This window comes from Lontra canadensis, unplaced genomic scaffold (assembly GCF_010015895.1).
Source record: "Lontra canadensis isolate GAN:19392208 unplaced genomic scaffold, GSC_riverotter_1.0 scaffold61, whole genome shotgun sequence".
NCBI classification, from domain to species: Eukaryota; Metazoa; Chordata; class Mammalia; order Carnivora; family Mustelidae; genus Lontra; species Lontra canadensis.
In genome coordinates, this window is record NW_022631055.1 from 11,684,728 (window position 1) to 11,711,622 (window position 26,895).

Sequence of the window (26,895 nt, forward strand, 5' to 3'; positions counted from 1 at the left end):
ATTAAATGGGAACCATGAGTCATCACATTCTTGAAGGGCTTGTGGAATCTTCTGGGAAAGCACACCTAACTTTAATGCCATTTCCTCAAGGCGGTGCATGCTGTATTTTACACCATGTCAATGATTAAATAACCACCCCCTTTTTTTTTTTTAAGATTTTATTTATTTGTTTTAGAGGGGGAGAGGCAGAGAGAATCTCAAGCAGACTCTGTGCTTGATCCCCAACCCCTGAGATCATGACCTGCGCTAAAATCAAGAGTTGGCCGCCTCACTGAGCCACCCAGGCGTCCCTGATTAAATAACTCTGAAGTACAGGTATTTAGTGCATTTATATCTACCTCTAGCTAAGCCCTTGAACTTGCAAGACATAGAATCCTTTTTCTCCACCTCCCCTCCCCCACTTTCAGAAAATGCTTCCAGGAATGGAAACTGAAAAACAGAAAACAAGACTGAGGGCACCTGGGGTCCAGTGGAGTGTACAAATGCTTATTTATATGGTTGGCCTGAGATATAATGAAATTAGCTTCTGTAACAAAGCATTGTTCCCTGTCTCCAGACATTCTTCCTCTTGGATTTGTAGGAAGAAAAGAGACCTTCAAAACCAAACATAAAGAAGGGCTTGTTGCCCCCTTGCAAAATTCAGTGATTTGTTTCTTTTTCTCGTACCTAGCTAAAATGAAATTTTTAAGCTGTTTTTTTTTTTATGGTGGTAAAATCTAACATAAAATCTACCTCTTTAACTCTTTAAGTGCACAATTCTGAGGCGTCAAGCACATTTACATTGTTGTGCAACTGTCACCACCATCCGTCTCCAGAAATTTTTCATCCTCCCAAATGGAAGTGCTGTACTCCGTGAACTATGACTCCCCATATCTCCCTTCCTCCTACACTCTCTGTCACCATGAATGAGTCTAGAGGCCTCATAGAAGTGGAATCATACACAATCTGTCCTTTTGTAACTGGCTTCTTTCACCGGGCATAGTGTCTTTAAGATTCATCCATGCTGTAACCAACAGGATTTCCTTTTTACAGCTGAGTAATATTCCATTGTATGCACAGATCACATTTTGTCCATTCATCTCTTTTTTTTTTTTTTAAAGATTTTATTTATTTATTTGACAGAGAGAGATCACAAGTAGATAGAGAGGCAGGCAGAGAGAGAGAGGGGGAAGCAGGCTCCCTGCTGAGCAGAGAGCCCGATGCGGGACTCAATCCCAGAACCCTGAGATCATGACCTGAGCCAAAGGCAGCGGCTTAATCCACTGAGCCACCCAGGCGCCCCTGTCCATTCATCTCTTGATGGACACCTGCCTTGTTTCCACCCTTTGACTATTGTGAATAATGCTGCTGCGAACATCAGTGTACTCACTGAGAAACATCTTAAATTGCAGTGGAACGCTGCCTCCTTTTTCAGTGTCTCCTCCTCCATGCCCCTGTCCCAATCGAGGGCGGATTCCCTCAGTGTTAGGACTGTAGCGACAACAGCCTCAAGGGCTGATGTACGGAGAATTTTTTTAAACCCCTTTCACCTTTACCCTTTCTTGTTTGGCCGGACTTTGTCCAGCCAGGTTTATTTATGAACCACAAAAGCTCATTAACACCACCAAGCATTTCAGTCAGCCGCCTCTCCAGCTTTGTTGTTGCAGGAAGGTACACAGACGGGATCAGGCAGTGGGACATGGCCGAGGATAAAGGCAAGAGCGACTCCATCGGGATGAGTCTGCGGGGATGCCAGACAAACAACGGGTTTGTGCAGAATGAAGACATCCTGGAGAAGGGGCCGGACCTGGGCAGCCCGCCAGACAGCGCAGTGGCCATCCTTGGCCCCGCCGAGCCTGCCCTACAAGGCGTCAGGCCGTACGCGGGCATGCCCAAGGAGGTGCTGTTCCAGTTCTCCGGCCAGGCCCGCTACCGGGTGCCCCGGGAGGTGCTCTTTTGGCTCACCGTGGCTTCTGTGCTCGTGCTCACTGGGGCCACCATAGCCATCATCGCCGTCTCACCCAAGTGCCTGGACTGGTGGCAGGAGGGGCCCATATACCAGATCTACCCCAGATCTTTCAAGGACAGTGACCAGGATGGGAATGGAGACCTGAGAGGTGGGTGCAGAGGCTGGATTCGGGTGGGGCCGGGATGAGGTTGCTTTATGGCTCTCAATCCTCAAAACTGAATTATGCCTGGCTTGTGTACTAAGCACATTCCGTTGTGACTGGTCACACTGAGTGTCTCCTTGTTTATGATATTTGAAAAGCTGTTCAGCACAGCCCAGCAGTTCTTCGCAGGACGAAGGGCTGCTTACCGGAGGCCTTTGAGCCCCCATTGGGTTGTTTCATTTATTGCCCACTAAGTACATACACTCAGCTAATTGATTTTCACTTCTGACATGGAGTAGACTTCCTCCTCACTTGCTTCCTGCCTCTGTGCACCTTCCAGTTCATGTCTTCAGAGTGACCATTTGGAATTGGTTTCCCAGTATATGTAGGACCTACTTTGATAATCTGGCTGAGAGTTTATTAGTGAATAAAGCATAAATAATGTAGAAAAAAATTAAGTCCTGTCTTTAAAAGGTATAGGCTGAGCCTTTAAAGATGAAATTGAAAAAGGCATGAGTGGGGTGTGTTGGACATTACCTGACTTGAGGATTATTTAAAATAATAACCTACTAGTAAAAACAAAATGAAACACAAAGTAAAAAATTACTTTTTTAAAGTTACACTAATCATTTCCAAATGACTTATGTATAGAATATCCTTATACTTTATTGCTCAAACCAGGACACTTTTTTTTTTTTTTAAGATTTTATTAAGTAATCTCCACACCCAAGGTGCGGCTTGAACCCACAACCCTGAGACCAAGAGTCACATAGGCTTCTGACAGAGCCACTTGGGTGCCCCCAGGATACTTTTTTTTTTTTTAATATTTTATTTATTTATTTGACAGACAAAGATCACAAGTAGGCAGAGAGGCAGGCAGAGAGAGAGGAGGAAGCAGGCTCCCCCCTGAGCAGAGAGCCCGATGCAGGGCTTGATCCCAGAACCCTGGGATCATGACCTGAGCCGAAGGCAGAGGCTTTAACCCACTGAGCCACCCAGGTGCTCCCCCAGGATACTTCTTTTTGTTTTGTTTTTGGGGGTTGTTTTTAGTTTTGGTTTAGGTTTTTAGAGAAGTAAGGGAGGAGCAGAGAGAAAGGGGGAGAGAAAATCCAAGCAGGCTCCAGGCCACATGGGGCTTGATCTCACGACCCTGAGATCATGACCTGAGCTGAAATCAAAAGTTGGACACTTAACCGACTGAGCCACCCAGCCTACCCCCACCCCCCCAGAACACTTTTAAAAGTAAAATTTTGCCAGACTGCAGGCATAAACTGAAACTGTCCTGGGCAACTTGGTTGACACAGTCACCCTAGTTCAGGGTAACGATAAAAAACAAAATAACATAATTTTTTATTAGAATACTTAGTTTGAAAAAAATAAAACAATGATTTAATAGAGTGTGGGACTGAGGATGAGCTTAATCTAACTTTAAAGTATTACAAATAGGAACTTAAATTTCTCTTTTTTGTATCTTCCAATTGAAGATTTTTTGTATCTTCACCAATTGAAATATTATCTGTCCTTCAAGGTGCAGTTGAAACCCATTTTCTGCATTAATGTTTACTTCGCCTCCTGCTCAGAACATGTGCTCCCCTCTCCAGAGCTCCCGCAGGGCTCTGGACTGTTTCCAGTACCCTCTGATCGCGCTTTGTAAGCTATCTGGGTGACTTCCCTTGCACACCCCCCATGCCGCCGCGGCCTGTTAGCACCTGTTGCCTACGTGTAGCCTAGAAAAGTGATGTTTTGACAGAATAGAGCTAAAACCCCAAAACCCAAAGATAAACTTCCCCCTTCCTGCCCTCCTTTTGTAATCTTCTGATAGAGCCCAAATTCCGGTGCACAGGGCAAGGTCTCATCAGCTCCTACATTTGCCGTTTCTACTAGCTTTGCCTGGAGGGACTAGCCTGTAATCAATAGGTCTTTGTTCTTGAGGTTGAGGGGATCTGCTTGTTACTATTCGAAACTGTTCTGGGTTTCAATTTGTGTTTTGGTGATTGCCTTCTGCCCCTGGAGTGGGGGCCTGGGATCCCTTGTTTACTTTGTGTCTGTCCAGACCCTTTATTTTTATCCTGTTCCTGTGGCCTATTCTTAAGATACATTGTATTGTTGTTCCGATTTAAATCAAAATCCTTTTGTTGGCTGAGAACAGTCTTGGAGGTGTCACAGACACTTATAATGGGGGAACTGAGGTACAGAGAGGACAAAAATAAGCAGCCAGTCATGGGTAGAGCTCCCAAGCCAGGAATCAGAGGGCTTTGTTTTGGTCTCAGTGACCTCCAGCTTGCTGTGTGACCTATGACAGCCTCTGATTATAGGAAGCCACATACAGGCCCCACAGATAGTTACTGGAGATTGAATACTATACTTGAGTCTCTGATCTGCATTTAGGACTCTGAACCAGAGGCACACAAAAAACCACGCTATCTGCTAATTATCCTACAAGGTTCCAAGTACAAAGAGTTTCCTTCCCATGTCTCTATATAGCCATATCTAGAATTCTCTTCTGTATAAATTCTTGGCTTCAGCCTTGTCCAAAGGAAATAAAATGTGAACCACATAGGTAATTTTAAATTCTTTAGGAGCCACATTCAAACAAGTAAAAAAGAGAAAGAGGAGAAATTCATTTTAATAATAATTTAACTTTTGAGGTGCCTGCCTGGTTCAGTCAGTAGAGCACACAGGTCTTGATCTTGGGGTTGTAAGTTCAAGCCCCACGTTGGGTGTAGAGATTACTTAAAGAGAAAATCTTTAAAAAAAATCTAATTTTAATTTAAAATCCATCTTAATCATATTCATTTAAAGTATTTGGCTTAAGCCAACATATCATTCCAACATACAACCAACATAAATGTATTAATGTGATAGTTTACATTCTTATATTCTTCAGAATCCTGTAAGTGTTTTACACTCATAGCACATCTCAGGTCACACTGGTCACATTGCGAGTGCTCAACAATGGCCACACGAGGCACGGGGCTGTCCCGTTGGATGGTGCAGCCTAGACCACGCATTACTCTTCTTTGTTCCTTGGCCCTTAGCCTAGCACCCGGCCTAGATTAGGTGCTCAAAAATCATGTGTAGAATAAATTAATACTGTAGCCTGGTTTTATTTTTATTTTCTTTTTTAAGTCTTTATTTACTTATTTGACAGAGCAAGAGAGCACAAGCAGGGGGAGCAGCAGAGGGAGAGGGAGACACAGACTCCCTGCTGAGCAGGGAGCCCGATGTGGGGACTTGATCCCAGGACCATGGGATTATGACCTGAGCTGAAGGCAGACGCTTAACCCACTGAGCCACCCAGGCGCCCCTTTTGTTTATTTTATTTTTTAAAAGATTTTATTTATTTATTTGACAGGGATCACAAGTAGGCAGAGAGGCAGGCGGGGTGGGGGGCGGGAAGCAGGCTCCCCGCTGAACAGAGAGCCCGATGCAGGGCTCTGTCCCAGGACCCTGAGATTATGACCTGAGCCAAAAGCAGAGGCTTAACCCACTGAGCCACCCAGGCGCCCTTGTTTTTTTTTTTTTTTAAATTGATTTTTTTAAAGTAGGCTCCATAGGTGCCCAGCACTGGACTTGGACTTACAACCCCCAAGATCAAGACCTGAGCTGAGATCAAGAGTCAGATGCTTAACCAACAGAGCCACCCAGGTGCCCCTGTAGCCATAGTTTTATTTTATTTATTTATCTTATTTTATTTAAAGATTTTATTTATTTGTTTGACAGAGATAGCGAGAGAGAAAGGGAAAACAAGCAGGAGGAGTAAGAGACGGAGAAGCAGGCTTCCTGCTGAGCAGGAACCTGGGATCAAGACCTGAGCTGAAGGCAGACGCTTAACGACTGATCCACCCAGGCACCCTAGCCTTAGTTTTAAATATAATATATGAACAATGCACACACAGATTTTTAAAATGTTCTACATTTGTGTTAAATGTCAAAGTTATTGCTAGAAGACGATTTGATGCTGCTTGTAGAACTAGACCTTTCTATTTGAATTGCCCTCAAATTCAACAAAATTCCAAATATTTCTGTTTCAATATAAATACTTCAATTTTAGGCATGTTGGTTTTATTTTTAATCCTTCAACTAAAGGAACTCAACTTTATTTTTCATGGCCTTTTTTCTTTAGGTATTCAAGAGAAACTGGACTACATTGCAAGTTTAAGTATAAAAACTATTTGGATTACTTCATTCTATAAATCATCCCTTAAAGATTTCCGACACGGTGTTGAAGATTTCCGAGAAATTGATCCTATTTTTGGAACGATGAAAGATTTTGAGAATCTGGTTGCAGCCATACATGACAAAGGTAAACTGAGTGGCAGGTGGGTGGGGAGGGGTGGTGGGGGTTAAAGTGTTTTTTTTCCTTAACTGATGTGTATTATTCTAAAATAATTTCTTCTTAACATTTGAAATACTTTCATTAGGTTTAAAATTAATAATTGATTTCATACCAAACCATACCAGTGATAAACATGCTTGGTTTCAACTGAGTCGGAATCGGACAGGGAAATACACTGACTATTACATCTGGCATGATTGTAGGCGTGACGGTGGCACAACCTTACCACCCAACAACTGGGTAGGTACCAACTTGTCTCATTTACAAAGGGAACAGATTTTCACTGATTAAACTGATTATTTTAATAAGAAAAAAATAACAGAAAAAAATTCTAAAGAAAAAAATTAATGGATATTGTTTTGCGGAAGAGGAAAGTTTCCCAAAGAAATAGAACTAGACTACACAAGCCTCCTAATCATTTGGATTTGGACTTTTTATTTCATTGTAGAACAGATGTACTGTAGCAAATTAAAACCTATACTTCCTATTAGCCTCTCCTTCCTCACTTCCCACTCTGCCCAACTCAGACTCCATGTCCCATTAGGTCTGTAACTGTCTTGCTATTTATTCTCTAGACCCCTTTGCTTTTCTGATGTTGTGACTCCCCTGTCCAATAAAACCCTAGCCATAAATAAACCTGCCCATCCACTTTCTCTTCCCCTGCACCTTGGTATCTATGCCTTTGGAGACCTCACACATTCACTGTCCCCACATGAACTGAGCCACCCTGTCTTCTTGGGAATTTTATTATCCACGCCCCCCCCTTTCTTAAATATCCTACCTGCCATCTCCCCATCTTATCATGCTCAGCGGCAAACTCTACTTCAAAGGGAGAGCAGAAGTCATCAAAGCTGCCTCTACATTTTTTTTTTTAAGATTTATTTATTTTAGAGAGAGAGAGAGACAGCGGGGAGAGGAGTGGAGGGAGAGGAAGATAGAAACCCAAGCAGACTCTGCGCCCAGTACAGAGCCTGATGCGAGACTTGATCTCATGACCCCAAGATCACAACCTGAGCCAAAACCAAGAGTCAGATGCTCAACCGACTGTGCCACCCAGGCTCCCCAACCTTGCCTCTCCTATACCCACCTTCTTCCTACTCACTTCTTCAATGGCAGAGGCCAGGTCGGTCTTGTCTGGGGTTTCTAGACTTACCAATAAAAATCCGGGAAGCCCAATGACATCTGAATTTTTAGATAAACAATGTGTAGTTTTTTAGTATAAAGTATTGCTTGGGACAAACTTATACTAAAAATTAATGCATTGTTAACCTGAAATTCAGATTTAATTGTACGTCTTGTTTTTATCTGGCAACTCTACCTCTGCCTCAGGCCAGTCCCTCTGGTCTCCATCTCTCTTGCTTTCTGCAGAGCCTTTTGCCCTCGATCCTCTGATCTCTACTCTCCTGACCTTCTCCATAAACAAAGAGACTGGCTCCTAGGCATCAACTTTTAGATGAACCAAGGGCACTCAGAATTGACATGTGTCGAGGCTGACAGTGTAGTCTTCTCCCCATCAACCTCTTATACCCCCATTTGAATGAATAGTACTAGTATGCAGCCTGGTGAATAGGTCATCAGCAATCCTGGCAGTGTTAGCTCCTTAATTTTTCTTTTCTCCAGTCTGCACGCTTGCTAATGATGATATTAGCAAACATTTACTGCCACACTTCCTACGTGCCAGGTTCTGGGCTAAGTGTGTCATATTCATTCATTTAACCTACGCTGCAGTCCTGTGAGTTAGGTTTTAGTTCCTGCTTTGCAGATGGGCAATGGTAAGCACTGTGTCCTCGGTCACACAGCCAGTAAATGAGAGGGCTAATGACTGCACAGTCCAGCTGCGCCATCTGCTTTTAAAAATTGCCACCCAGGGGCACTTGGGTGGCTTGGTTGATTAAACATCCAGCTCTTGATTTCAGCTCAGGTCTTGATCTCAGGGTCATGGAATCGAGCCCCATGATGGGCTCTGTGTTTAACGAGTCTGCTTGTCCCTCTCCCTCTGCTCCCCCCACCCCCCGCATGCTGTGTGTCTCTCAAATAAATAGATAAAAGATTTATCTCTTCCTGATAGGACTGTAACAGCTTCCTCTTCTGGCATCCAGTTTTTCCATCCTTCTATCTGTTCTCCACTGTAGCTAACATTGTAGGTTTTTTTTTTTTCTTTTTTTTTTTAATAATTTTTTTTTTATTTGACAGACAGAGATCACAAGCAGTCAGAGAGGCAGGCAGAGAGGAGGAAGCAGGCTCCCCGCTGAGCAGAGAGCCCGATGTGGGGCTCGATCCCAGGACCCTGGGATCATGACCTGAGCCGAAGGCAGAGACTTTAACCCACTGAGCCACCCAGGCGCCCCCTTTTTTTTCTTATATAGCCTAATAGTTGATACATACAAAAAGATATGTATTATGAGAGATGTATAAACCCCCTGTGTATAGCCATATAATGGAATACTACTCAGCCATAAAAGGAATGAGCTATTTTTTTCCAAGGATTTTTATTTACTCGAGAGAGTGACTGAGCACAAGCAGGAGGAGCGGGAAAGGGAGAAGCAGACTCCCTGCCGAGCACAGAGCCTGATGCAGGGCTTGCTCCCAGGACCCTGGGATCATGACCTGAGCTGAAGACAGATGCTTAATGACTGAGCCACCCAGGCGCTTCCCCCCCACCATGTTCTATTTAACATGAAATGAACAAAAGCCCAAGCTAGAGCCCTGAGGAATGGTCACATGGAAGGAGCCCAGGTAACTGAAAAGGATTTGCGAGTCAGGCTCTGTAGTCACAGATGGGAGTACTCCTCGAAAGAGAAGAGTCCCCGGTCAAACTCTGCTGGGCACCAGCACTAGACGTTGCCAGATTTCTTTTATTCCCGAGAGCTAGTTGGGTTTTTAAGTGGATGATTCTAATAATTTTCTGAGATACAATTTAAATATTAACTCTGTGACGATTCAAACTCCAAGACCAGGGACATCTGGATGGCTCAGTCAGTTAAGCATCTGCCTTCAGCTCAGGTCATGATCCCAGGATCTTGGGATTGAGTCCCGCATCGGGCTCTCTGCTCAACAGGAAGCCTGCTTCTCCCTCTGCCCCTCCCCCTGCTTGTGTTCCCTCTCTTGCTGTGTCTCTCTCAGTCAAGTAAATAAAAAAAACAAACTCCAAGGGGTGCCTGGATGGCTCAGTGGTTTAAAGCCTCTGCTCAGGTCATGATCTCAGGATCCTGGGATCAAGCCCTGCATGGGCTCTCTGCTCAGCAGGGAGCCTGGTTCCCTTCCCCTCTCTCTGCCTGCCTCTCTGCCTACTTGTGATCTCTGTATGTCAAATAAGTAAATAAAATATTTAAAACAAAACAAAACAAAAAAACCCCTCCAAGACCAGTGGAATGTGTCTTTCTCTCCAAATGACCATCATTTGCATCACTTCACAAACAGGAGTTCTGAGCCTGGATAGAAGGTTCGAGAAAATATGCTAGAAATGTGGGCTCTCTAATTTGGCCTGTTCTGCGTTTGAGAGCCTCGGTTTGCCATCCTGGTTGTCATGAACAGCTTCTACTCTACAAATCTATCCCAACCACATTTGTGCGGCGCTAGGCCAGCGGGTGGCATTTTAAAGAACTGATTTATCCAGTGTTCTCCCCGGAAGGAAAACTCAGAGGATTTATGCTCTCAGCCTGCACAGGGCCAGGGATGGTAATGATCATTTCTTTTCGGGTAGTGCCATTATATGAATGCTAAGTCAGTGATTTGCTGGTTTCTGTTTGCTAGTTAAGTGTATACGGAAACTCCAGTTGGCACTTCGACGAAGTACGAAACCAGTGTTATTTCCACCAGTTTTTGAAAGAGCAACCTGATTTAAATTTCCACAATCTTGACGTTCAAGAAGAAATAAAAGTGAGTACAGATACCCACACAGTCTTCTCCATTGCATGGGCGTTGAAGTGGTTATTTGACACACTCGATGTTGAACCGTAAGTGTTCAGGCAAATCCAAGTACTGTGATTAAATTCTGTGATTCTGGACTCTGATGCAAATATAGACGTGGTGGTGGTGGTTCTTTCCTCCCTCTCACCCAGAACAGGTGACAGGGTTGGAGGCCGAAATACCTGGTACCTTCACCCCGAGGTGCCCCTCTGCCTGGGACATTGAGACAATGTAGTGAGGTGGGCAGAGTGTGGACTCTGGGGTCTGAACCTACATCTGGACCCAGCCCCACTGCAGGCTATGGTGGGCCCCTGGATGAGGTATTTAGCTTTTCTGTGTCTCCGATCCCTCGTCTATGAAACATGGCTGATGGCAGTACTTGTCTCATGGGCTCCTTGGAAGAGTAGAGGAGATAACCCACGCGCAGCCCTTCTGTATTCACTCAGTAAATATTCACTTACTGTCTGCTCCGTGCCAGGGCCTGTTCTAAGCACTGGGAATGCAGCAGTGAATAAAAGAAGCCGTGCTCTCAAGGAGTTTCTTGTAAACCGAGGGGAAGGCAGACAATTAGCAACTAAATATAGAACATGTCAGGGTGTCCCTCAGGGGAAGGAACATCAGAGAGCCCAGCAGAAGTTGGTTTGGAGACCTCCATATGTTGAGGTCCTGTTTGGACAAAGACCTGAAGTTTGAAGGGGAGCCCTGTGGAGATTTGGGGGAAGAGAATTTCAGGCAGAAGGAAAAGCCTGTGCAAAGATCCTGAGGTGAAAGTGTGCTTGGTGTGTTTCAGAAATGACCTGGAGGCGGGTGTGGATGGTTGCCAGATAGAGCCAATAAGCATGCAAGACTCCAAGGCAATTTTCATTTCAGATAAACAATGAATGACACGCCATTTGGGACCTCCTTCTACGAAAATGTTACTCGTTGCTCATCTGAAATGAAAACTTAGCTGGGCGTCCCATGTTTTATCTGGCAAGCCTACCAGAGCACTGGAGTGACATGAGGGAATGTTAGGGGCTGAGATCCCCAAAGTGGGGTGGGGGTAATCCCACAGGGCTTGCATGCTGAGCTGCTGAAGTTCCCTCTGCAGCCCCTCTCAGGACATTTCCTGTCAGCTGGCACAGGGTGGCAGCTCTAACCATACCCCACAAGGAATTCTTGATAAGTGTCAGCTGTGTTGTCGTTGCTGCTATGGCGACAGTGGGCAGGAATTTAGGTGAGTGGGGTAGTGCTCTGCGGTAGGGAGGGAGGGAGGGGGCCTGAACCCATCAGAGAGCTGTGGGTCCCTGGAGTAGGATTCAGGGGTTTCACACCTTCACAGGGTTGTGCAACCATCACTGCTGGTTCCACAACCTTTTCTTCACCCCAACAAGAAGCCCCATACCCGTTAGTAGACACTCTCCACGCTCAAGTCCCCGCCCCCCAGCATGGGGACATCCGCTCATCTCTCTGTCTCTGTGGATATGCCTATTCTGGACATTCTGTATAAACGAAATCCTACAATATCTACCTATATGTCAATGATATGTATCTGTTTGTAATCTATATTTATCAACTTGAGGAACTGCCCAGTTGCACCATTTTCCACTCCTGCTGACCGTGGGAGCGTTCCGACTTCCCGACGTCCTAACCACGCTTGTTATCATCTGTATTTTTGAGTACCGTCATGCTAGTGGGCGTGGAGTGGTGTCTCGCTGTGGTTTGCTGTTCCCTGATGGCTAGTGATGTCGAGCATCTTTGCATGTGCTCATAGAGTTTATTTTCCTTTTGTACATTTTTGGAAAGATTTTATTTATTTATTTGAGTTGAGGGGAGGGAGGGCGTGGGAGGCAGGGAAGGGTGGTGGAAGAGCCCTGAGATGTGGACCCTGGGATTGTGACCTGGGTGACCCAGGTGCCCCTGTAGTTTATTTTTTTGTATCTTTGCTGGAGAAATGTCTGTTTGAATCCTTTGCCCATTTAAAAATTGTGTTATCTGTTTTTTTTTTAATTGTTGGTTGTGAGTTTTTTTTATAAATTCTGGATACATGATTTGCAATTTTTCCCCATTCTGTAAGTTGTCTTTTTACTTTCTTGATGATGTCTGTTGAAGCACAAGTTTTAAATTGTTGTCCAGGTTATCTATGTTTTTCCTTTGTTGTTTGTGCTTTTAGTGTCATTTGAAAACCATTGCCTAACCCAAGGTCCTGAAGATTTTCTCCTATGTTTTCTTCTCTGACTTTTATAGTGGCAACTTTTACATTTTAGGTCTCTGATCCATTTTTTTAATTACTTTTTATATATGGTGTGAGGGGTCCAACTTAATTCTTTGGCATGTGGCTATCCAGTTATGTGTGGGTTTTTTATTTTTTTTATTTTTATTTTTTTATTTTTTTTAAAATATTTTACTTATTTATTTGACATACAGATCACAAGTAGGCAGAGAGGCAGGCAGAGAGAGAGAGAGGAGGAAGCAGGCTCCCTGCTGAGCAGAGAGCCCGATGTGGGGCTCGATCCCAGGACACTGAGCCGAAGGCAGAGGCTTTAACCCACTGAGCCACCCAGGCGCCCCTGTGTGGGTTTTTTAAAAAAGATTTTATTTATTAAGATTATATTTATAAAATATTAAAAATATTTATTTATTTAAGATTATTTATTTTTTAAGATTTTATTTGTCAATTAATTATTATTAATTTAAGATTGGGAGAATGAGTGGGAGGAGGGGCAGAGGGAGAAGCAGACTCCCTGCAGAGCAGGGACCTTGACAAGGGACTCCATCTTTGGACCCAGGATCATGACCTGAGCTGAAGGCAGACGCTTAACTGACTGAGCCACCCAGGCACACCCCCTATTATATGTGTTTTAGAAAGATTATTATTGGGGCATCTGCATTGGGCTCCCTGCTCAGCAGGGAGTCTTCTTCTCCCTCCCCTTCTGCCCTCCTTCAGCTTATGCTCATACTCTCTCTCTCTCTTTCAAATAAACAAAATCTTAAAAAAAAAAATAGGGGTATCTGGGTGGCTCAGTTGGTTAAGCATCCATTTTTTTTTTTTTTTTTAGATTTTATTTATTTATCTGACAAAGACACAATAGACACAATGAGAGAGGGAACACAAGCAAGGGAGTGGGAGAGGGAGAAGCAGGCTCCTTGCCAAGCAGGGAGCCCAACGTGGAGCTCAATCCCAGTACCCAGGCATCAGGGCCCAAGCCAAAAGCAGAGGCTTAACAACTGAGCCACCCAAGTGCCCCGAGAACCCAATTCTTGATTTCAGCTCCAGTCATGATCTCAGAGTCCTGGGATCAAGCCCCGTGGCAGGCTCTGCAGTCAGGGAGACACCTGCTTGAGATTCTCTCTCCTCTCCCTCTGCCCCTCCTCCAGCTCCCCCCTCTCTACTTACAAAATAACAAAATACCAAAAAATCTTTTAAAAAAATGAATATAAAAAAGATTATTCTTTCCCCATTGAACTGTCTTGGAACCCTTTTGAAAATCAGCTGGCTATAAATGTCAGGATGTGGTTCTAGACTCAGTTTTGCTCTATTGAACTATAGGTCTGTTCTTCTGCCAATAGCACAGTGTTTGGATGAGTGTAGCTTTATAGGAAGTTTTAAAGTTCGAAGTATGAGTCCTACAACTTTATTCTTCTCCTTCAAGATTGTTTGGCTATTTTGGGTACTTGTATTTCTCTATCTGTTTCACCCATCTCCTATCCACCTCCCCTTTGGCAACCACCAGTTTGTTCTCTGTATTTAAATTTCTGTTTTATGTTTATTTGTTTTGTTTCTTAGATTCCACATATAAGGGAAATTAGGTGGTATCTGTCTTTCTTTGGCTTACCTATTTCATTTTATAATACCCATAGGTCCCATATAATACCCATAATACCCATAGCATAATACCCACTAGGTCCATCCATACCATGCAAATGGCAAGAACACATTATTTTTTATGGGTGAGTGTGTGAGAGAGAGTGCGTGTGTGTGTGTGTGTGTGCGCACGCGCACACACGCGTGCGCACATGCACATGCACACCACATCTTTATTGATTCATCTTTTGATGGACACTTGGGCTGCTTTTCTATCTTGGCTCTTGTGAATATTGCTGTAATAAACATAGAGATGCATGTATCTTTTTGATGGTACTTTCATTTTCTTTGGGCAAATATCCAGTAGTGGAGTTACTGGATCATATACATTCCATATGAATTTTAGGACCAGCTTGTCAGTTTCTGCAAAGAAGCCCGCTGCTGGGATTTGAGTAGGGATTGCCTTGAATCTGGGCATCAGTTTGGGGGGGAGTATTGCCAGTTTAACAATATTAAGTCCTCTGATCCAGGAACAGAATGTCTTTTTGTTTGTTTAGGTCTTTAATTTCTTTCAACACTGTTGTAGTTTCCAGTGTACAAGGCTTGCATGTCCTTTGTTAAACATATTCCTGTAGACTCCTTAGTTTTAAGGCTGTTTTTACTATACATGTTTGATGTTTCTCAGAATTTAGATGAATTGCTTTGGGATCTGTTCTAGAAGTAGGCACCAAGTCAGGGCAGCCTTGTCCCATTGGGGTTGGGGAGCGGTGAAAGGGGATAGAGACAGCTACTAACTAGGGATTAGTTTTAAACATCTCTGGTGGAGTGTGGACTCTTTTCTCCATCACCAAAGATCATTTACACACCCCGACCTGCACCTTCTCCCCAACCTGCCCTCACACACTTCTTGGGTATTTATTTTGTGCCAAGTGCTCTACCTGGATCATCTCATTCAATGATCAGACCAAACCTAACTTAGGAGATAGCCGGACCATTTTACAGAGAAGGAAGCTGAGGCTTGAAGAGGGAGTGTCACCCACCTGGGGAGTGACAGAGCAGGATTCAAACCTAGAGTCCATGCTCTTCCCCACGATGCTACTTCTGACTTGAGGCCAAGCTGGTTCTGTCTCTCTGCTTTACTTTTCCTACACAGTCTTTTCAAGGGGATTCAGTTGGAAATTCATAAATGTGAGTGTAGTCCAGTTGGTTTATCGGCCAGTGGATTTCTCCAGGCTCCTGGTGGCAACAGGGATGGATGGTCTGAGGATGTTCAGACAAGTGTGGTCAATTTTGACAAAATGTGCCAGCCAGTGCATTAATTATTTTTTTGACTAATCCAGCTATTCCCTTGCAGGCCTCCAGGTAGTGGAGTGTGTGAACAGGAGCCTTATTTACTAGTCTCAACAGGATGAGAGTCCTCTTGGGATGAATCATTACTGCCCCCAGTTGAAGATTGGACATTTTTGCAAGGCTGGTATAAATTTGGGATTAGCAGTAGATAAGAAAGGCAGAGAAGCTCTAAGGGAAGGCTCTTTGCTCCTGAAAGGCTTTTTAGCATGAAGGGGACTTTCCAACACCCATCTATCCCCCAGTAGCTCTTATCTCTGCAGGAGAGCTAAGCAGGTTAATAATTTGCAACTCCGGGAGTTAGTGGTGGTGGGGGAGGCATTTGGATGACTCCTGTTTGCATGCCAGCTTGCACTCCTGGAGACATCTGGCTCCGGCTCCCATCAGATTTCAGATTATTGGCACAGCAGGAGGCTGGCATTCTGGAGACACAAGGCACAGAGCACCCTCCTCTCTGTACTCCCCCTTGAGCTGGCCTTCAGGTTACTTGGCTCTGCCCTGAATCTCTCAGGGCTTGAGTGTGTTTACCTAGTGAAGTCTAGAAGCCTTCTTGGAGAAGATGGGGGCTTATGTTTGTAGAGTGTTTTGTAGTCACTCTTGTTTTTACTTGCCCTCAAGTCCCTTATTTGACAAATGAAGGAACTGAGAGGAGAAATGACCCATTGGGTTAGCAGCAGAGCAGGGAAAAGACTGTAGAGAGCCCAGCCCTCTGCCTGGACTGTGTCGGTATGACCCTGATCCCACCAGGTGGAAATGTTGAGCCCTGAGTGTGGGATCCTGGGGAGTTAGCGTGTTTGTGGCAGCTGGGGACAGGGAGCCCTGAGGGCTCCCCTACCCTCCACCCCTCTGGTTTAAGATGGAACCTTGACTGAAAATGTCAGCTCTGCTCCTACTGAGCATGGTGTCGGCAGCTCCATCCAAAATAAAATGGACTCATACCTGCTTAATAAACCACTTTATGCTTGCAGATAATACCTGGGCCATTACTGCACCTCCTCTATGCCAGGCACTTGGGTATAAATCCTTAACTCATTGAACAGTGTGTATTCGGTAATGACCACATGCCAGGGGTAGGCTGTTTGGTCAGCTAGACACACGCTGTAGCCTTCTTGGGGCTTCTATCCCAAGGGGGGAGGGAGACAATGAAACGGGCAATTACAGTGAAGTGTACTGAGTGGTGGTGATTGTAGGAGGTAGGAGTACACAGGGCAGGCAGCTAACCTGGACATGAGTGGGAGAGAGCAGGGAAGCTTTCAGAGGGTGTAGTGATACCTAATAGATGAGTAGGGCTGAGCCAAGTGAAGAGGCTTGGGGCGGAGGGTTTCAAGCAGAGGGAGGGCATGGATCAGGGACACTGGAGGTGCTCAGAGTCGTCCCATATGGCTGGGACATGGTATATGGAGAGAGAGCTGGCTCAATGAGACTAGAGGGGGACGAGGCAAGGTGAGGAGTTGGATTTACAAGGTCTTAGGGAAATCATTTTCCATTTGCGTTTTGGAAATCAGTGACTTTGCAGAAGGGGTTTGAGTGGGGCAGGTTTGGAGGAGAAAGCAGAGGAAATGGGTAGGGGTGCGGGACAGTACTAATTCTGACGCCGCTACTAACTCTATGACCTTGATCGAGGTACTTCATCTCCCTGTGCCACAGATCCCTCGTTAGTAAAATAGGGACAGTAATGGCACACACACTGTAGGGTTGATTGGGGAGATGTGTTTTATTTTACTCTAAGATTTTATTATTTGAGAGAGAGAGAACATGAGCGGGGGTGGGGGGTTGGGGCAGAGGGAGAGGGACAGGCAGACTCCCTGCTAAGCAGGGAGCCTGACACAGGGCTCCTCCTAGGACCTTGAGATCATGACCTGAGCTGGTCAGATGCTTGACCGACTGAGCCATCCAGGCGCCCTGGGGTAAGTGTTTTAACCTCTATAAGCCGTATAGGTCATTGTGTCCCTTGTTATTTGAATGCTCATTAAATAATCAATACATGGGTAGATAAATGAGTAAATACTGTTGTGAAATGGAGCGTAAGAGCCCCAAAGAGTGCTAATATTTAAAGGGCTGCAGAGTAGACAGAGAAGAGTGGCAAATGAGGAGTGGGTATCCTGAAGCCCAGGGATATGTGTTTTTCTGGAAGAGGAGTTTGGTCAGCGGTGTCAAACACTGCAGAGAGATCAGGCTATATAAAGACCCACATGTGAGTGGACTCTAGCAGCAATACCTTTAGTCCAGGGTGGGTTGGTGAGGTCATGCAGCTGATGCACAGTGGGGAGAAGGGACGGTATCCGCACGGGGCAGAATACCGAGCTCTTTATCCTTCCATCATACCCTGCTCCTGGAGGAGAGAGCCAACAATTTTACTAAGATTTTTGAACAGCAGTAGGGTCCGTTTTCTTTCCTTTGCTTATAAACAGAGGATGTAGTTTTCCTTCTGTACTTCTAAAGTATCCTACACTTTCTCCTTCCTCCTCAAGATGGACGCCCCGGGGTTATGTCAGTTTCAAGATGATGTCTTACACACACTACATGTAAGAGCAGAGCTTTTCTATTTCCCAAACTAAGCTTTTCAGGCAAATGGGCCCAGTAACTTCACAAGGAAAGGTTTGCCTCAATTGTGAACTTGGATATTAGTAATGTTTAATTGGTTCCTTTTTTTACTCAGAGCAGTGAGTTAAGAAGAAAAGAATGGAAAGGTGCCCAGTAGAAAAATGGGGACTCTGTGATGTCATGGGAGTGCTACAGGAATTGGGGACACAATGTACTGTCCCAGGAGTCCCATGGCGCCTTGGTGGATCACCCAGACCTGGCGGAACTAGGCTCTGTGCCCATTTCCACACCCGGCACCCCGGGAGAGCTTAACTGGAGTAAAGAGAGGGTTAACGATTAAGATCTGGAGCTCCCTTTTCTCACCTAGTTGGGAGAATAAATAGCACAAAGCAAATTATTTTTCAAGAGCAAATTTTGAATTATCTGTCATTTACAAGGACTCTCAATAACCATCCAGCTTTTACTGTTTTATCTCCTTAAACAATGACAGTATCTCTACTGGACTAAAGTGGAAAACCCCTGCTGGGGCCCGAAACCTTTGCGGGGATACACATTTCTCATTTTTTATGGCTGGGTCAATGGTTAGTAGGGCTAACTATTCCCAAAGTGGATACCACAAAGAAAGCAGATTCACCCCCACCCCCATCCCTCGTAGGAAATCAGTGCTCCAAAGTTTAATGTTTACAACGGCATGGCGTTTAATGTTTCCCCACATTTTTGTCAGAGGTGGCTTGGGTAGATTACAGCTATTTGTGTCGCCCCGCCCCCAACTGTCCACCTCCAGTGTTCCCTCAAGTCTAGCGCCACCTGGGGGTGGACGCGGGTTGTGTGGGGTCCGAAGCTTGTGAAAATTTAGGACCTTCTTAAAACAGTGTAAAATTAGAGTGTTTATTTAGAATGGAAAAAGAAGGTAGGTAGGAAGGGGCCCAAGTGAGTGAGGGGTCCTGAAGCTTAAAGCTTGTTAGCTTCACGCTGAACTGACCCCTGGGGCCACTGAGACCATTCTCAGGGTAGAACACATTAAGGGGCACCGTAATATCTGTTGACTTCTCTCTTGACCTCAAACCCATTGCTCTCACTTCCTGCCATCCTGCTGCACTCACCTCAAGGGCAGATCCTGCTATTTCACCTTTTCTGTACTACCATGTTCCTCTCCTTTAAAGCTTTATCTACCTGTGATTTAAATATTTTTGCGTTACTATTTGATATCTAGTTGGGGATTCTAAATAAATTCAGGAGACCTAGGGCCAGGTCTGTTGTAGTTTGCTCATGGCTATAGGGCTTAGCTAAGTACCTGGCCCATAAGGGGAACACAAATACCGAATGAATGAATGTATTTGGTAAGAGTAAGATGATAGTGAGAACAAATTTGTGGGTTTTGTGTGGCTAGAGCCAGCTTAATGTTATTTGGTTCAGTTGTGTCCATGCTAAGATTATAAGCAGTCTGCTGTTTGATTGGAAAATCATTTTCAAGCTTTGTTGTTTAAAAATGTCACCTTAAAGGGACCTGACCTCAGCAGTGCTAACCTTTGCATGTAGCCTGTAAGGAACTCTCGAGACCCTTGAATGGCAGCACTCTGGAGACCCCATATCCACATGTAGATACAAGAAAGACTTCAAAGGAAACGTGTGATTTTGGGGATAGTCTTCATTTGGGAGCTCTGAGTCTGTTGCCCCCCATAAATTTGGTACTTGAATCTAGTACTTTGAATTGTGGACTGTGTGTTCTAATGCGGTATGTTCCTGTAAAACCTTCCATTCCGCAAGGGATGAGCTGAGCAAAGTCAGGAGAGCCACTCTTCCTTTGCAGAAGGGCAGCTTGTGGTTGGTGCTCAAGTAGGGCCAGCTAGGAGGGGTGGGGAGCTGAGACCTAAGCCCTTCTGCTCTCCAAGGCCACTTGGTCCTCCACCTGCCCTGATATAGGCCAAGTCAGTCTCTGCCTCTGTGCGTGGCCATCCTGTCCTACAAACAGTCCAGAATGTTCTTTCTAATCTCACTCCCTGAAAAAACTCCCACTGGTCAAAGTAGAACTAGCTCTTCTTTCTCCGGGTATGTCTGTTCATGTTAAATTTATTCTTCTTGGAGCTCTAACACCCTGCGAAGGAATCTCCTTTCGTGATGTTGAGCTACATACACCCCACCTTGCATTATTAGGTAACTCTCTCCTGTCTCATGTGTCCCCAACTTTTCTGTAGATGCCCTGAAGCCAGGGAACATGTACTTTTAGTGTCCCAACAGTATCACAACATGTTGGATTAACTTGGGCTTGATGCTGTGTACTTTCACTAAGGACCTGGTGCTATGTCAAAGGCAAGGGAAACAAATGAAAACTGTAGTCTTTCCTTCTAGAATCTCCCAGTCTGGTGGAAGAACCCCTCATGAGCTGATACTTAGCTGATTATTTTCTCTGTTCGGAGTGACCTTTAAGGAACTGGGGGTAAGGGAAGAAAGATATGTTCCCAGTTTCTCCTGAGTCCTTTCATTGTGGCTTCATTCCTTTTGAGTGATTGTTTAAGCTTTGTAAATGTGCTCATAGCATAGTTACCAATATAACATTCTGGATTCGAAGTTGAGGGAAGTATGGGAGTCCGTTTATGCAGTTACTGCAAGTTCGTTATATTAAGAACTGCTATGCCTAACAGGTAAAAATATACTGTGTGAGTGCTGTGCTTGTTCTGTATGTGGATTTGGCTGTTTTATGATGGGAAGACGTTACAGACACACACTTTTATTAACCATTATGATGATGTAACCAAAGGATTTTGCTTCTTTGTATTTAGGAAATTATACAGTTCTGGCTCAAAAAGGGTGTTGATGGCTTTAGTTTCGATGCTGTTAAATTTCTTCTAGAAGCAGAGCATCTGAGAGATGAAGCCCAAGTGAATAAGGCTCAAACACCGGTAACGTTAAAACATTATTTTCCCTCCTTTCTGAAAATGTCATCTGTGTTTTCTTTTTTAGCATGAGACACCAATGACCAGAGATGAGAATGTAGTTAAATTTATTAATATATGCATCTGAATTTAAAGCATAGTTTTGTTTGTCTGTTTTGTTTTGTGAATTTGTTTTGTAAATTTTGTTTTGTAAATTCCACATCCAGCTTGGGGCTCAGACTCATAATCCCAAGATCAGGCATCACATGCTGCACTGACAGAGCCCAGCCAAGTGGCCCCGTAGGAAGTGCTTTCGATCTTCAGGAAGTACAAGAGTTTCAAATCCATATGCCTAGATGTTTCCATCCATTGGTTCCCTCTGGTATAGGGCATCCTTGAGGAGTACTTCGGTGACAAGGGTTCTGAGGGCTGGACACTGACTCTGCCAACAGCTATAACTACTCACTGTGATTTTATCATCTCATTCAAGCTACAGTGAGGAGGCCTGTAATTCCTCAGGTGCTTCTGTAGTCGTTAAAGGACACACAAAAGGGAATAAACACCTGCTGAGTGTCTACTGTATGCTGTGTGTTAGGACAGTCCATTCAACTCTTGCAACAGCTCATGAGAGACATTTCATGATTCTCATTAGGAAATCTTAGAGAAGTTAATTTTTCAAGGGTGGCAGAGATGATATATAGAATGGCAAACCAAGCATATCTCACTACAGAGTCTGGGTTCTTTGTGGTTCCACACCAGTGGCTCTCACCTTTCCCCCCATGTCATGCATGAGAACCAGGACGCCACTGTGCTCTTATGACCGCCACTCTACAGACACTCTATGTTCAATGGCAAAGTAGACAGGAGTCCTAAAATGGGTTTCAAAATAATGGATTTATACACCTTAAAGAACTGGAGAATCAACAACAAATCAAACCAACTCCATACATAAGAAGGGAAATAATAAAGATTAGAGCTGAGATCAATGAGGTAGAAACCAGAGATATAGTAGAACGTATCAATGAAACTAGAAGCTGTTTTTTTGAAAGAATCAATAAGATCAATAAACCATTGGCCACACTAATCCAAAAGAAAAAAGAGAGAAAGCCCAAAATAATGGATTTGTAGATTTACACAATGGAATAGTATACATCAGTCAAAATAAATGAATTACAGTGACACACAATATGGGTGAATATTAGCTGTATAATGTTTAGTGAAAAAACCCTTAAATAATTAAAGCATGATGCCCTTCTTATAAAATAAAATGAAATTGTTGTTATTACCAAGTATCTAGCTTCTGTCCTGAGTAATAGACTTATGGGTAATCTCATTAAACCCAATCAGTTAACCAAAGAAAAGCTGGCAATGCAGGGACTAATTATGAGAGCATGTCATGAACCAAAGGCTATTTTTTGTGGGGTAGGTAAAGCACATGATTTCCAATACAAAAAATGAAGGAGCCGAAAAGTGTTTTATTAGTTAGTCCCAAAGAGACACACTTTTATCTTTGGAGAAGAAATCTCTAAGTAACCTTGCTAATTATGATGAAATGTTAAGAAAGGCACATGTTTCCAGTTATGATCAGAACAATAGGTTTTGTGTGGCATTCAAGAAAAAACTAAAGAAAAAGATACTTCAGGTAGAGTGCTAAGATTCCAAAAACTTTAGATCTAGCAAGTTCACTTACTAAAAAGGAGTCCACTGAATGAATGGCAATGCAGGTGTACACTGTCTAGTCTGTCCATGTCCCAACCCAGTAGAGCCTTGGCTTGTGTGAGATAGAATCTTTTACTTTGGATTCTAGATTACTGTAACCCTAGGAAGACACAGAAAGAGTATCAGGAATAATTACTGAAACCCTGGCAAAGTGGTTCTTTACCACTTCTAGCCTTTATTCTTACTATTACACTTTGGACAGAAATTTTGTGAGCAGATCAAGCATAGGTTTAACAGTGAGTTCTATATATTTGCTTTGCTTTTAGGAGCAGCATTTAGGAGAATTAAATGTTTGGGAGAGGATTCTGCTAAATAGACTATTGGTAGTTAATGGTCAGATGTTCAGTAAAGTTTGTTTACTAGATTTACAGTTGATAATAGTCATGAATGTTATTCTCCAGCCACAAAACCCAGTGAAAGTCCTAGGATCATCTTTCAGGTTGTATGCCTTGGCTTGAGCCCTTTGAAGAGACAGTCTATATTCGCATAAGGCCAGCTACGGACATCTGAAATGGGAAATGATGGCAGCTATGCTTTTCTGTCTCCAAAGGACACAGTGACACATTACTGGGAGCTGTACCACGACTTCACCACCACGCAAGTGGGAATGCATGACATTGTCCGGAGCTTCCGGCAAACAATGGACCAGTACAGCAGGGAGCCTGGGAGATACAGGTAATCACAAGACACACTTCTGTTCTTCAGAGGCGTAGGGTGTGACCTGAAGTTAATCCTTCACAGCCAGGTCTTCTCAAAAGGCTCAAGCTATTTAACAAATCCCCATGACTACAGTGTATTGTAATTTGGTTATGCCAGGGCCTAACCTTATATATTCTTTTGTGTATATTCTTTCGTGTTGCTTAACTTTGATTTCCAGTTTCCTCTTTTGTAAAATAATGCCCATCACAGTACTTATTTCACAGGAATTTTGTGAAAATCACGTAAAAGGTAGCATATAATCTAAATGTTAGCATTAAGTATTCTTTAAAAAAAAAAAAGATTTTATTTTTTTATTTGACAGAGAGAGATCACAAGTAAGCAGAGAGGCAGTCAGAGTGAGAGGGAGATGCAGGCTCCCCACCAAGCCAAGAGCCGGATGCAGGGCTCGATCCCAGGACCCTGAGACAATCACCTGAGCTGAAGGCAGAGGCTTAACCTACTGAGCCACCCAGGCGCCCAAGTATTCTCTTTTTATCATTACTATTTGGTCTATTAGTGTCCAGGATACAGTATGAATTCAAATGTTTCAGCTAAGCTGCCAGTAGATCACAATGGTTTGCTAACACAGCTTTGGAATCAGATGGACCTAAGGTAGCGTTCTGTGTAACAGCTGTGTGACCCTGGACTGGTTTGCTGACACAAGTACCATTTTCTCATCAATGAAAAGGTGACAGCAACACTGCATCAGGGTTTTGTGAGACTGCATGAGATAATGTAGATGAAACACTTAAAACAGGGACTAACACATAATAAACACTCAATAAATCTATATGTATACAGATCACCCAATAGCATGAACAGAAATAAATTTCTCCTCCTTAAAGTAGGTCCTCTGATTGCTATCTCCATTCTATAGATGAGGAAATGGAGACTCCAAATGTGACTCTGGTCACACAGATAGTAATGGCAGGAATGGGACTGGAACTCAAACACCTGGGCTCTAGATACTATGCACTTACCACATGTAAAGCCAGCACTGATGTGGGTCACTGAGGCTAATGTGTCTTTCCCTGACAGTGTTTGCTTTTAAGTAAGCTCTACACCCAATGTGGGGCTTGAACTCATGACCCTGAGATCAAGAGTCATGTGCTCTACCAACTGAGCCAGCCAGGTGCGCCTAGAGTGCACCCCAATAATAAAGTGAGACTTTACAGGGATTCCTGTACAAGAGGTTTCTGGGGAAAACTCCCTCACATGATACGCAAACATACACTATAGATTCCAAGCAGAACGATGAGAATTGATAAAGTCTTCATGGAAGTTACTGAGTTTTAATCGGACTTAGGAAGGAGAGAACCATATTGACTGAGATTCAAATGTGTTCTTCAACTCTTAGACACAGCCTAGTATTACGCTAGTCCTTGGGTTTATTGTCTATGAGAAATGAGAAATCGTCCAGGTGGCCCAGCATGCTATTACTTGGCCATCTGGCTTGATTATGCTTCCCAGTGAGTCCAGCCAGATATGGTTAAGTCAGGCAGACTGAAGCAGCTGCAGAATGCTCCCCAGTCTTCTGACAGGCCCTGAGGACCTGTACCCTGCCAACTCTTCCAGGTTCATGGGGACTGAAGCCTATGGAGAGAGCATTGACAGGACCATGATGTACTATGGGCTGCCTTTTATTCAAGAAGCAGATTTTCCCTTCAACAATTACCTCAGTAAGCTAAACACTCCTTCTGGGAACAGTGTGTTTGAGGTTATCACATCCTGGATGGAAAACATGCCAGAAGGAAAATGGCCTAATTGGATGGTAAGTCCTCATGCCTGAGTCAGGATATCTGGTGCTGGTGTGCTTGCTGAATAGTCAGCCCTAAAATGAGGGGTATGTCTGTCTGTAAGGGACCTTAACCTTTCCTTTAATTGGTGATTATTTAGTGAGCCAGGCCAGGCCTTGTTTTCATTTTTTTCCTTCTGGTTCTCAGACTAGATAATCTCGATTGCACAGTGTTCAAATCTGTCAAGCCCATCTAGTGAACTTCTCCTTTCAGTGGTCATACTTTTTCAACTCTGAAATTTCTCTCTGGTTCTTTTTCATAATCTTTTTGTTGATAGTATCTATTTGAAAACACTGTCCTCACACTTTAAATTCTGTGCTTTTAGTTCTTTGAACATAACTGTAGTAGTTGATTTAAAAATCTTTGTCCACTAGTCCAATGTCTGGGTTTCCTCAGCCACACCTTCTACTGTTTTTTTGTTTTGTTTTGTTTTCTGTTGCTTTGCATGCCTTCTGTGTTCCTTTTTGTTGCTGAAAACTGGGTATTTTAAATAATGTAGTAATGTAGGAAATTCCATCCTCTCTTCCTCCCCAGTGTTTGTTGTTGCTATTTATTTAATTTTGTAAAATCTGTGTTCTTTGTTGGGTAAGGCCACTTGGTGAGTTTGTTTATTGTCCGTTAATGATTGGAAGAGATTCCTGAACCGCCCTGAACCATTCATTCTTCCAGCAAAGGCTGGAAGAATGAATGGGTATGTGTGTGTGTATGTCAGTCAGACTTTCTTGAAGGCCAGTATGGTCACCTCTTCCCCAGCTTTTAAGGTTTTTGGTTAGTCTCTGTTGAGCCCCAGTTGGTACCACCACCTCAGGCAGGTGTGATGCTAAACAATTGCTGATTGTTTCTGCCAAATACCTTGGGGATAGGGGATTTCTCTGAGTAAGAAAAATCCAACTAAAAGTGAGTACTAGAAAGGTCGAATAGTGACAATTCTCTAAATGGAGCTTTTGGTGAATTCTAAACTTATTCTGCCCCTCCAGTGGCTCCTGTTTCATAGCTACGGTAGTTCTAAGACTGAGGTTTTCAAAGCTATCAAGGATCTGAGGGGAATGAGTTCAAGGCCTGTTAAAATGACACAAAGCTTGATGTTTTCCTTGAATAAATGCTTCTTGGATTGTTGAAAGCCTTTAGCTAGTTTCCACAGTTCTTGAGAATCCATAGTTTCTTATCAAAGGCTCTCAATAAAATAAACAGAGGCAAAATTTGACTTTTCTGGTCATAAAAATAGAAAAGTAGTTTATAACGGTCTATAAAAAGATAACTGTAAAGACAGTTTCAGTACATCTAAAAAAAAAAAAAATAAGGCAACCTCCATCCAAGTTCTTATTCTCAAAGGCTGGTTTTGCATCATACCCTGCCTTGAGTAAGTGATGGAGTTTCTCAGAGAGCTTGTTTCATCATTTGTAAAATGGAGATAATACCTGAAAATGGAGGAGGGCAATCAGATGTAATGTAGGCATGAAAATATATATTTTTTATATTTATTTAAGTAATTTTTATATCCACATGCGGCTCAAACTCATGACCCCAAGACCAAGAGTTGCATGCTCTTCTAAGTGGGCCAGCCAGGTGCCCCGTAAGTACTTTATAATAATAAATAGAAAAATGCCATGCTATTGAGATTGAGTTGTGGTATATCTTAACAAAAGCTATGATGTTGTAAGGACTAGATAATATGAAATTAGAGCATTTAACAGAAATACCACATTTTAAAATAGAAAGCACTCCAGAAAATTTCCTCTTGGACTATGTACTTTTCTCTATAGAAGTTGATTTATCTTTAAAATTTGTTTTTGAG

General features: G+C 43.5%; 1 protein-coding gene across 1 annotated transcript in view; it reads left to right on the forward strand.

Moving 5' to 3' along the window:
- Nucleotides 1-1,646: 1,646 nt before the first annotated feature.
- SLC3A1 (solute carrier family 3 member 1) overlaps nucleotides 1,647-26,895 on the forward strand; it is a 32,867-nt gene continuing 7,618 nt past the window's right edge. Inside the window, exons 1-7 of the mRNA XM_032877975.1 lie at nucleotides 1,647-2,096; nucleotides 6,217-6,396; nucleotides 6,515-6,669; nucleotides 10,183-10,308; nucleotides 20,794-20,913; nucleotides 23,156-23,280; nucleotides 24,880-25,075. Of these exons, the coding sequence (XP_032733866.1) occupies nucleotides 1,679-2,096; nucleotides 6,217-6,396; nucleotides 6,515-6,669; nucleotides 10,183-10,308; nucleotides 20,794-20,913; nucleotides 23,156-23,280; nucleotides 24,880-25,075 (1,320 nt within the window). The 5' untranslated portion in view covers nucleotides 1,647-1,678. The remainder of the gene's footprint in view (nucleotides 2,097-6,216; nucleotides 6,397-6,514; nucleotides 6,670-10,182; nucleotides 10,309-20,793; nucleotides 20,914-23,155; nucleotides 23,281-24,879; nucleotides 25,076-26,895) is intronic.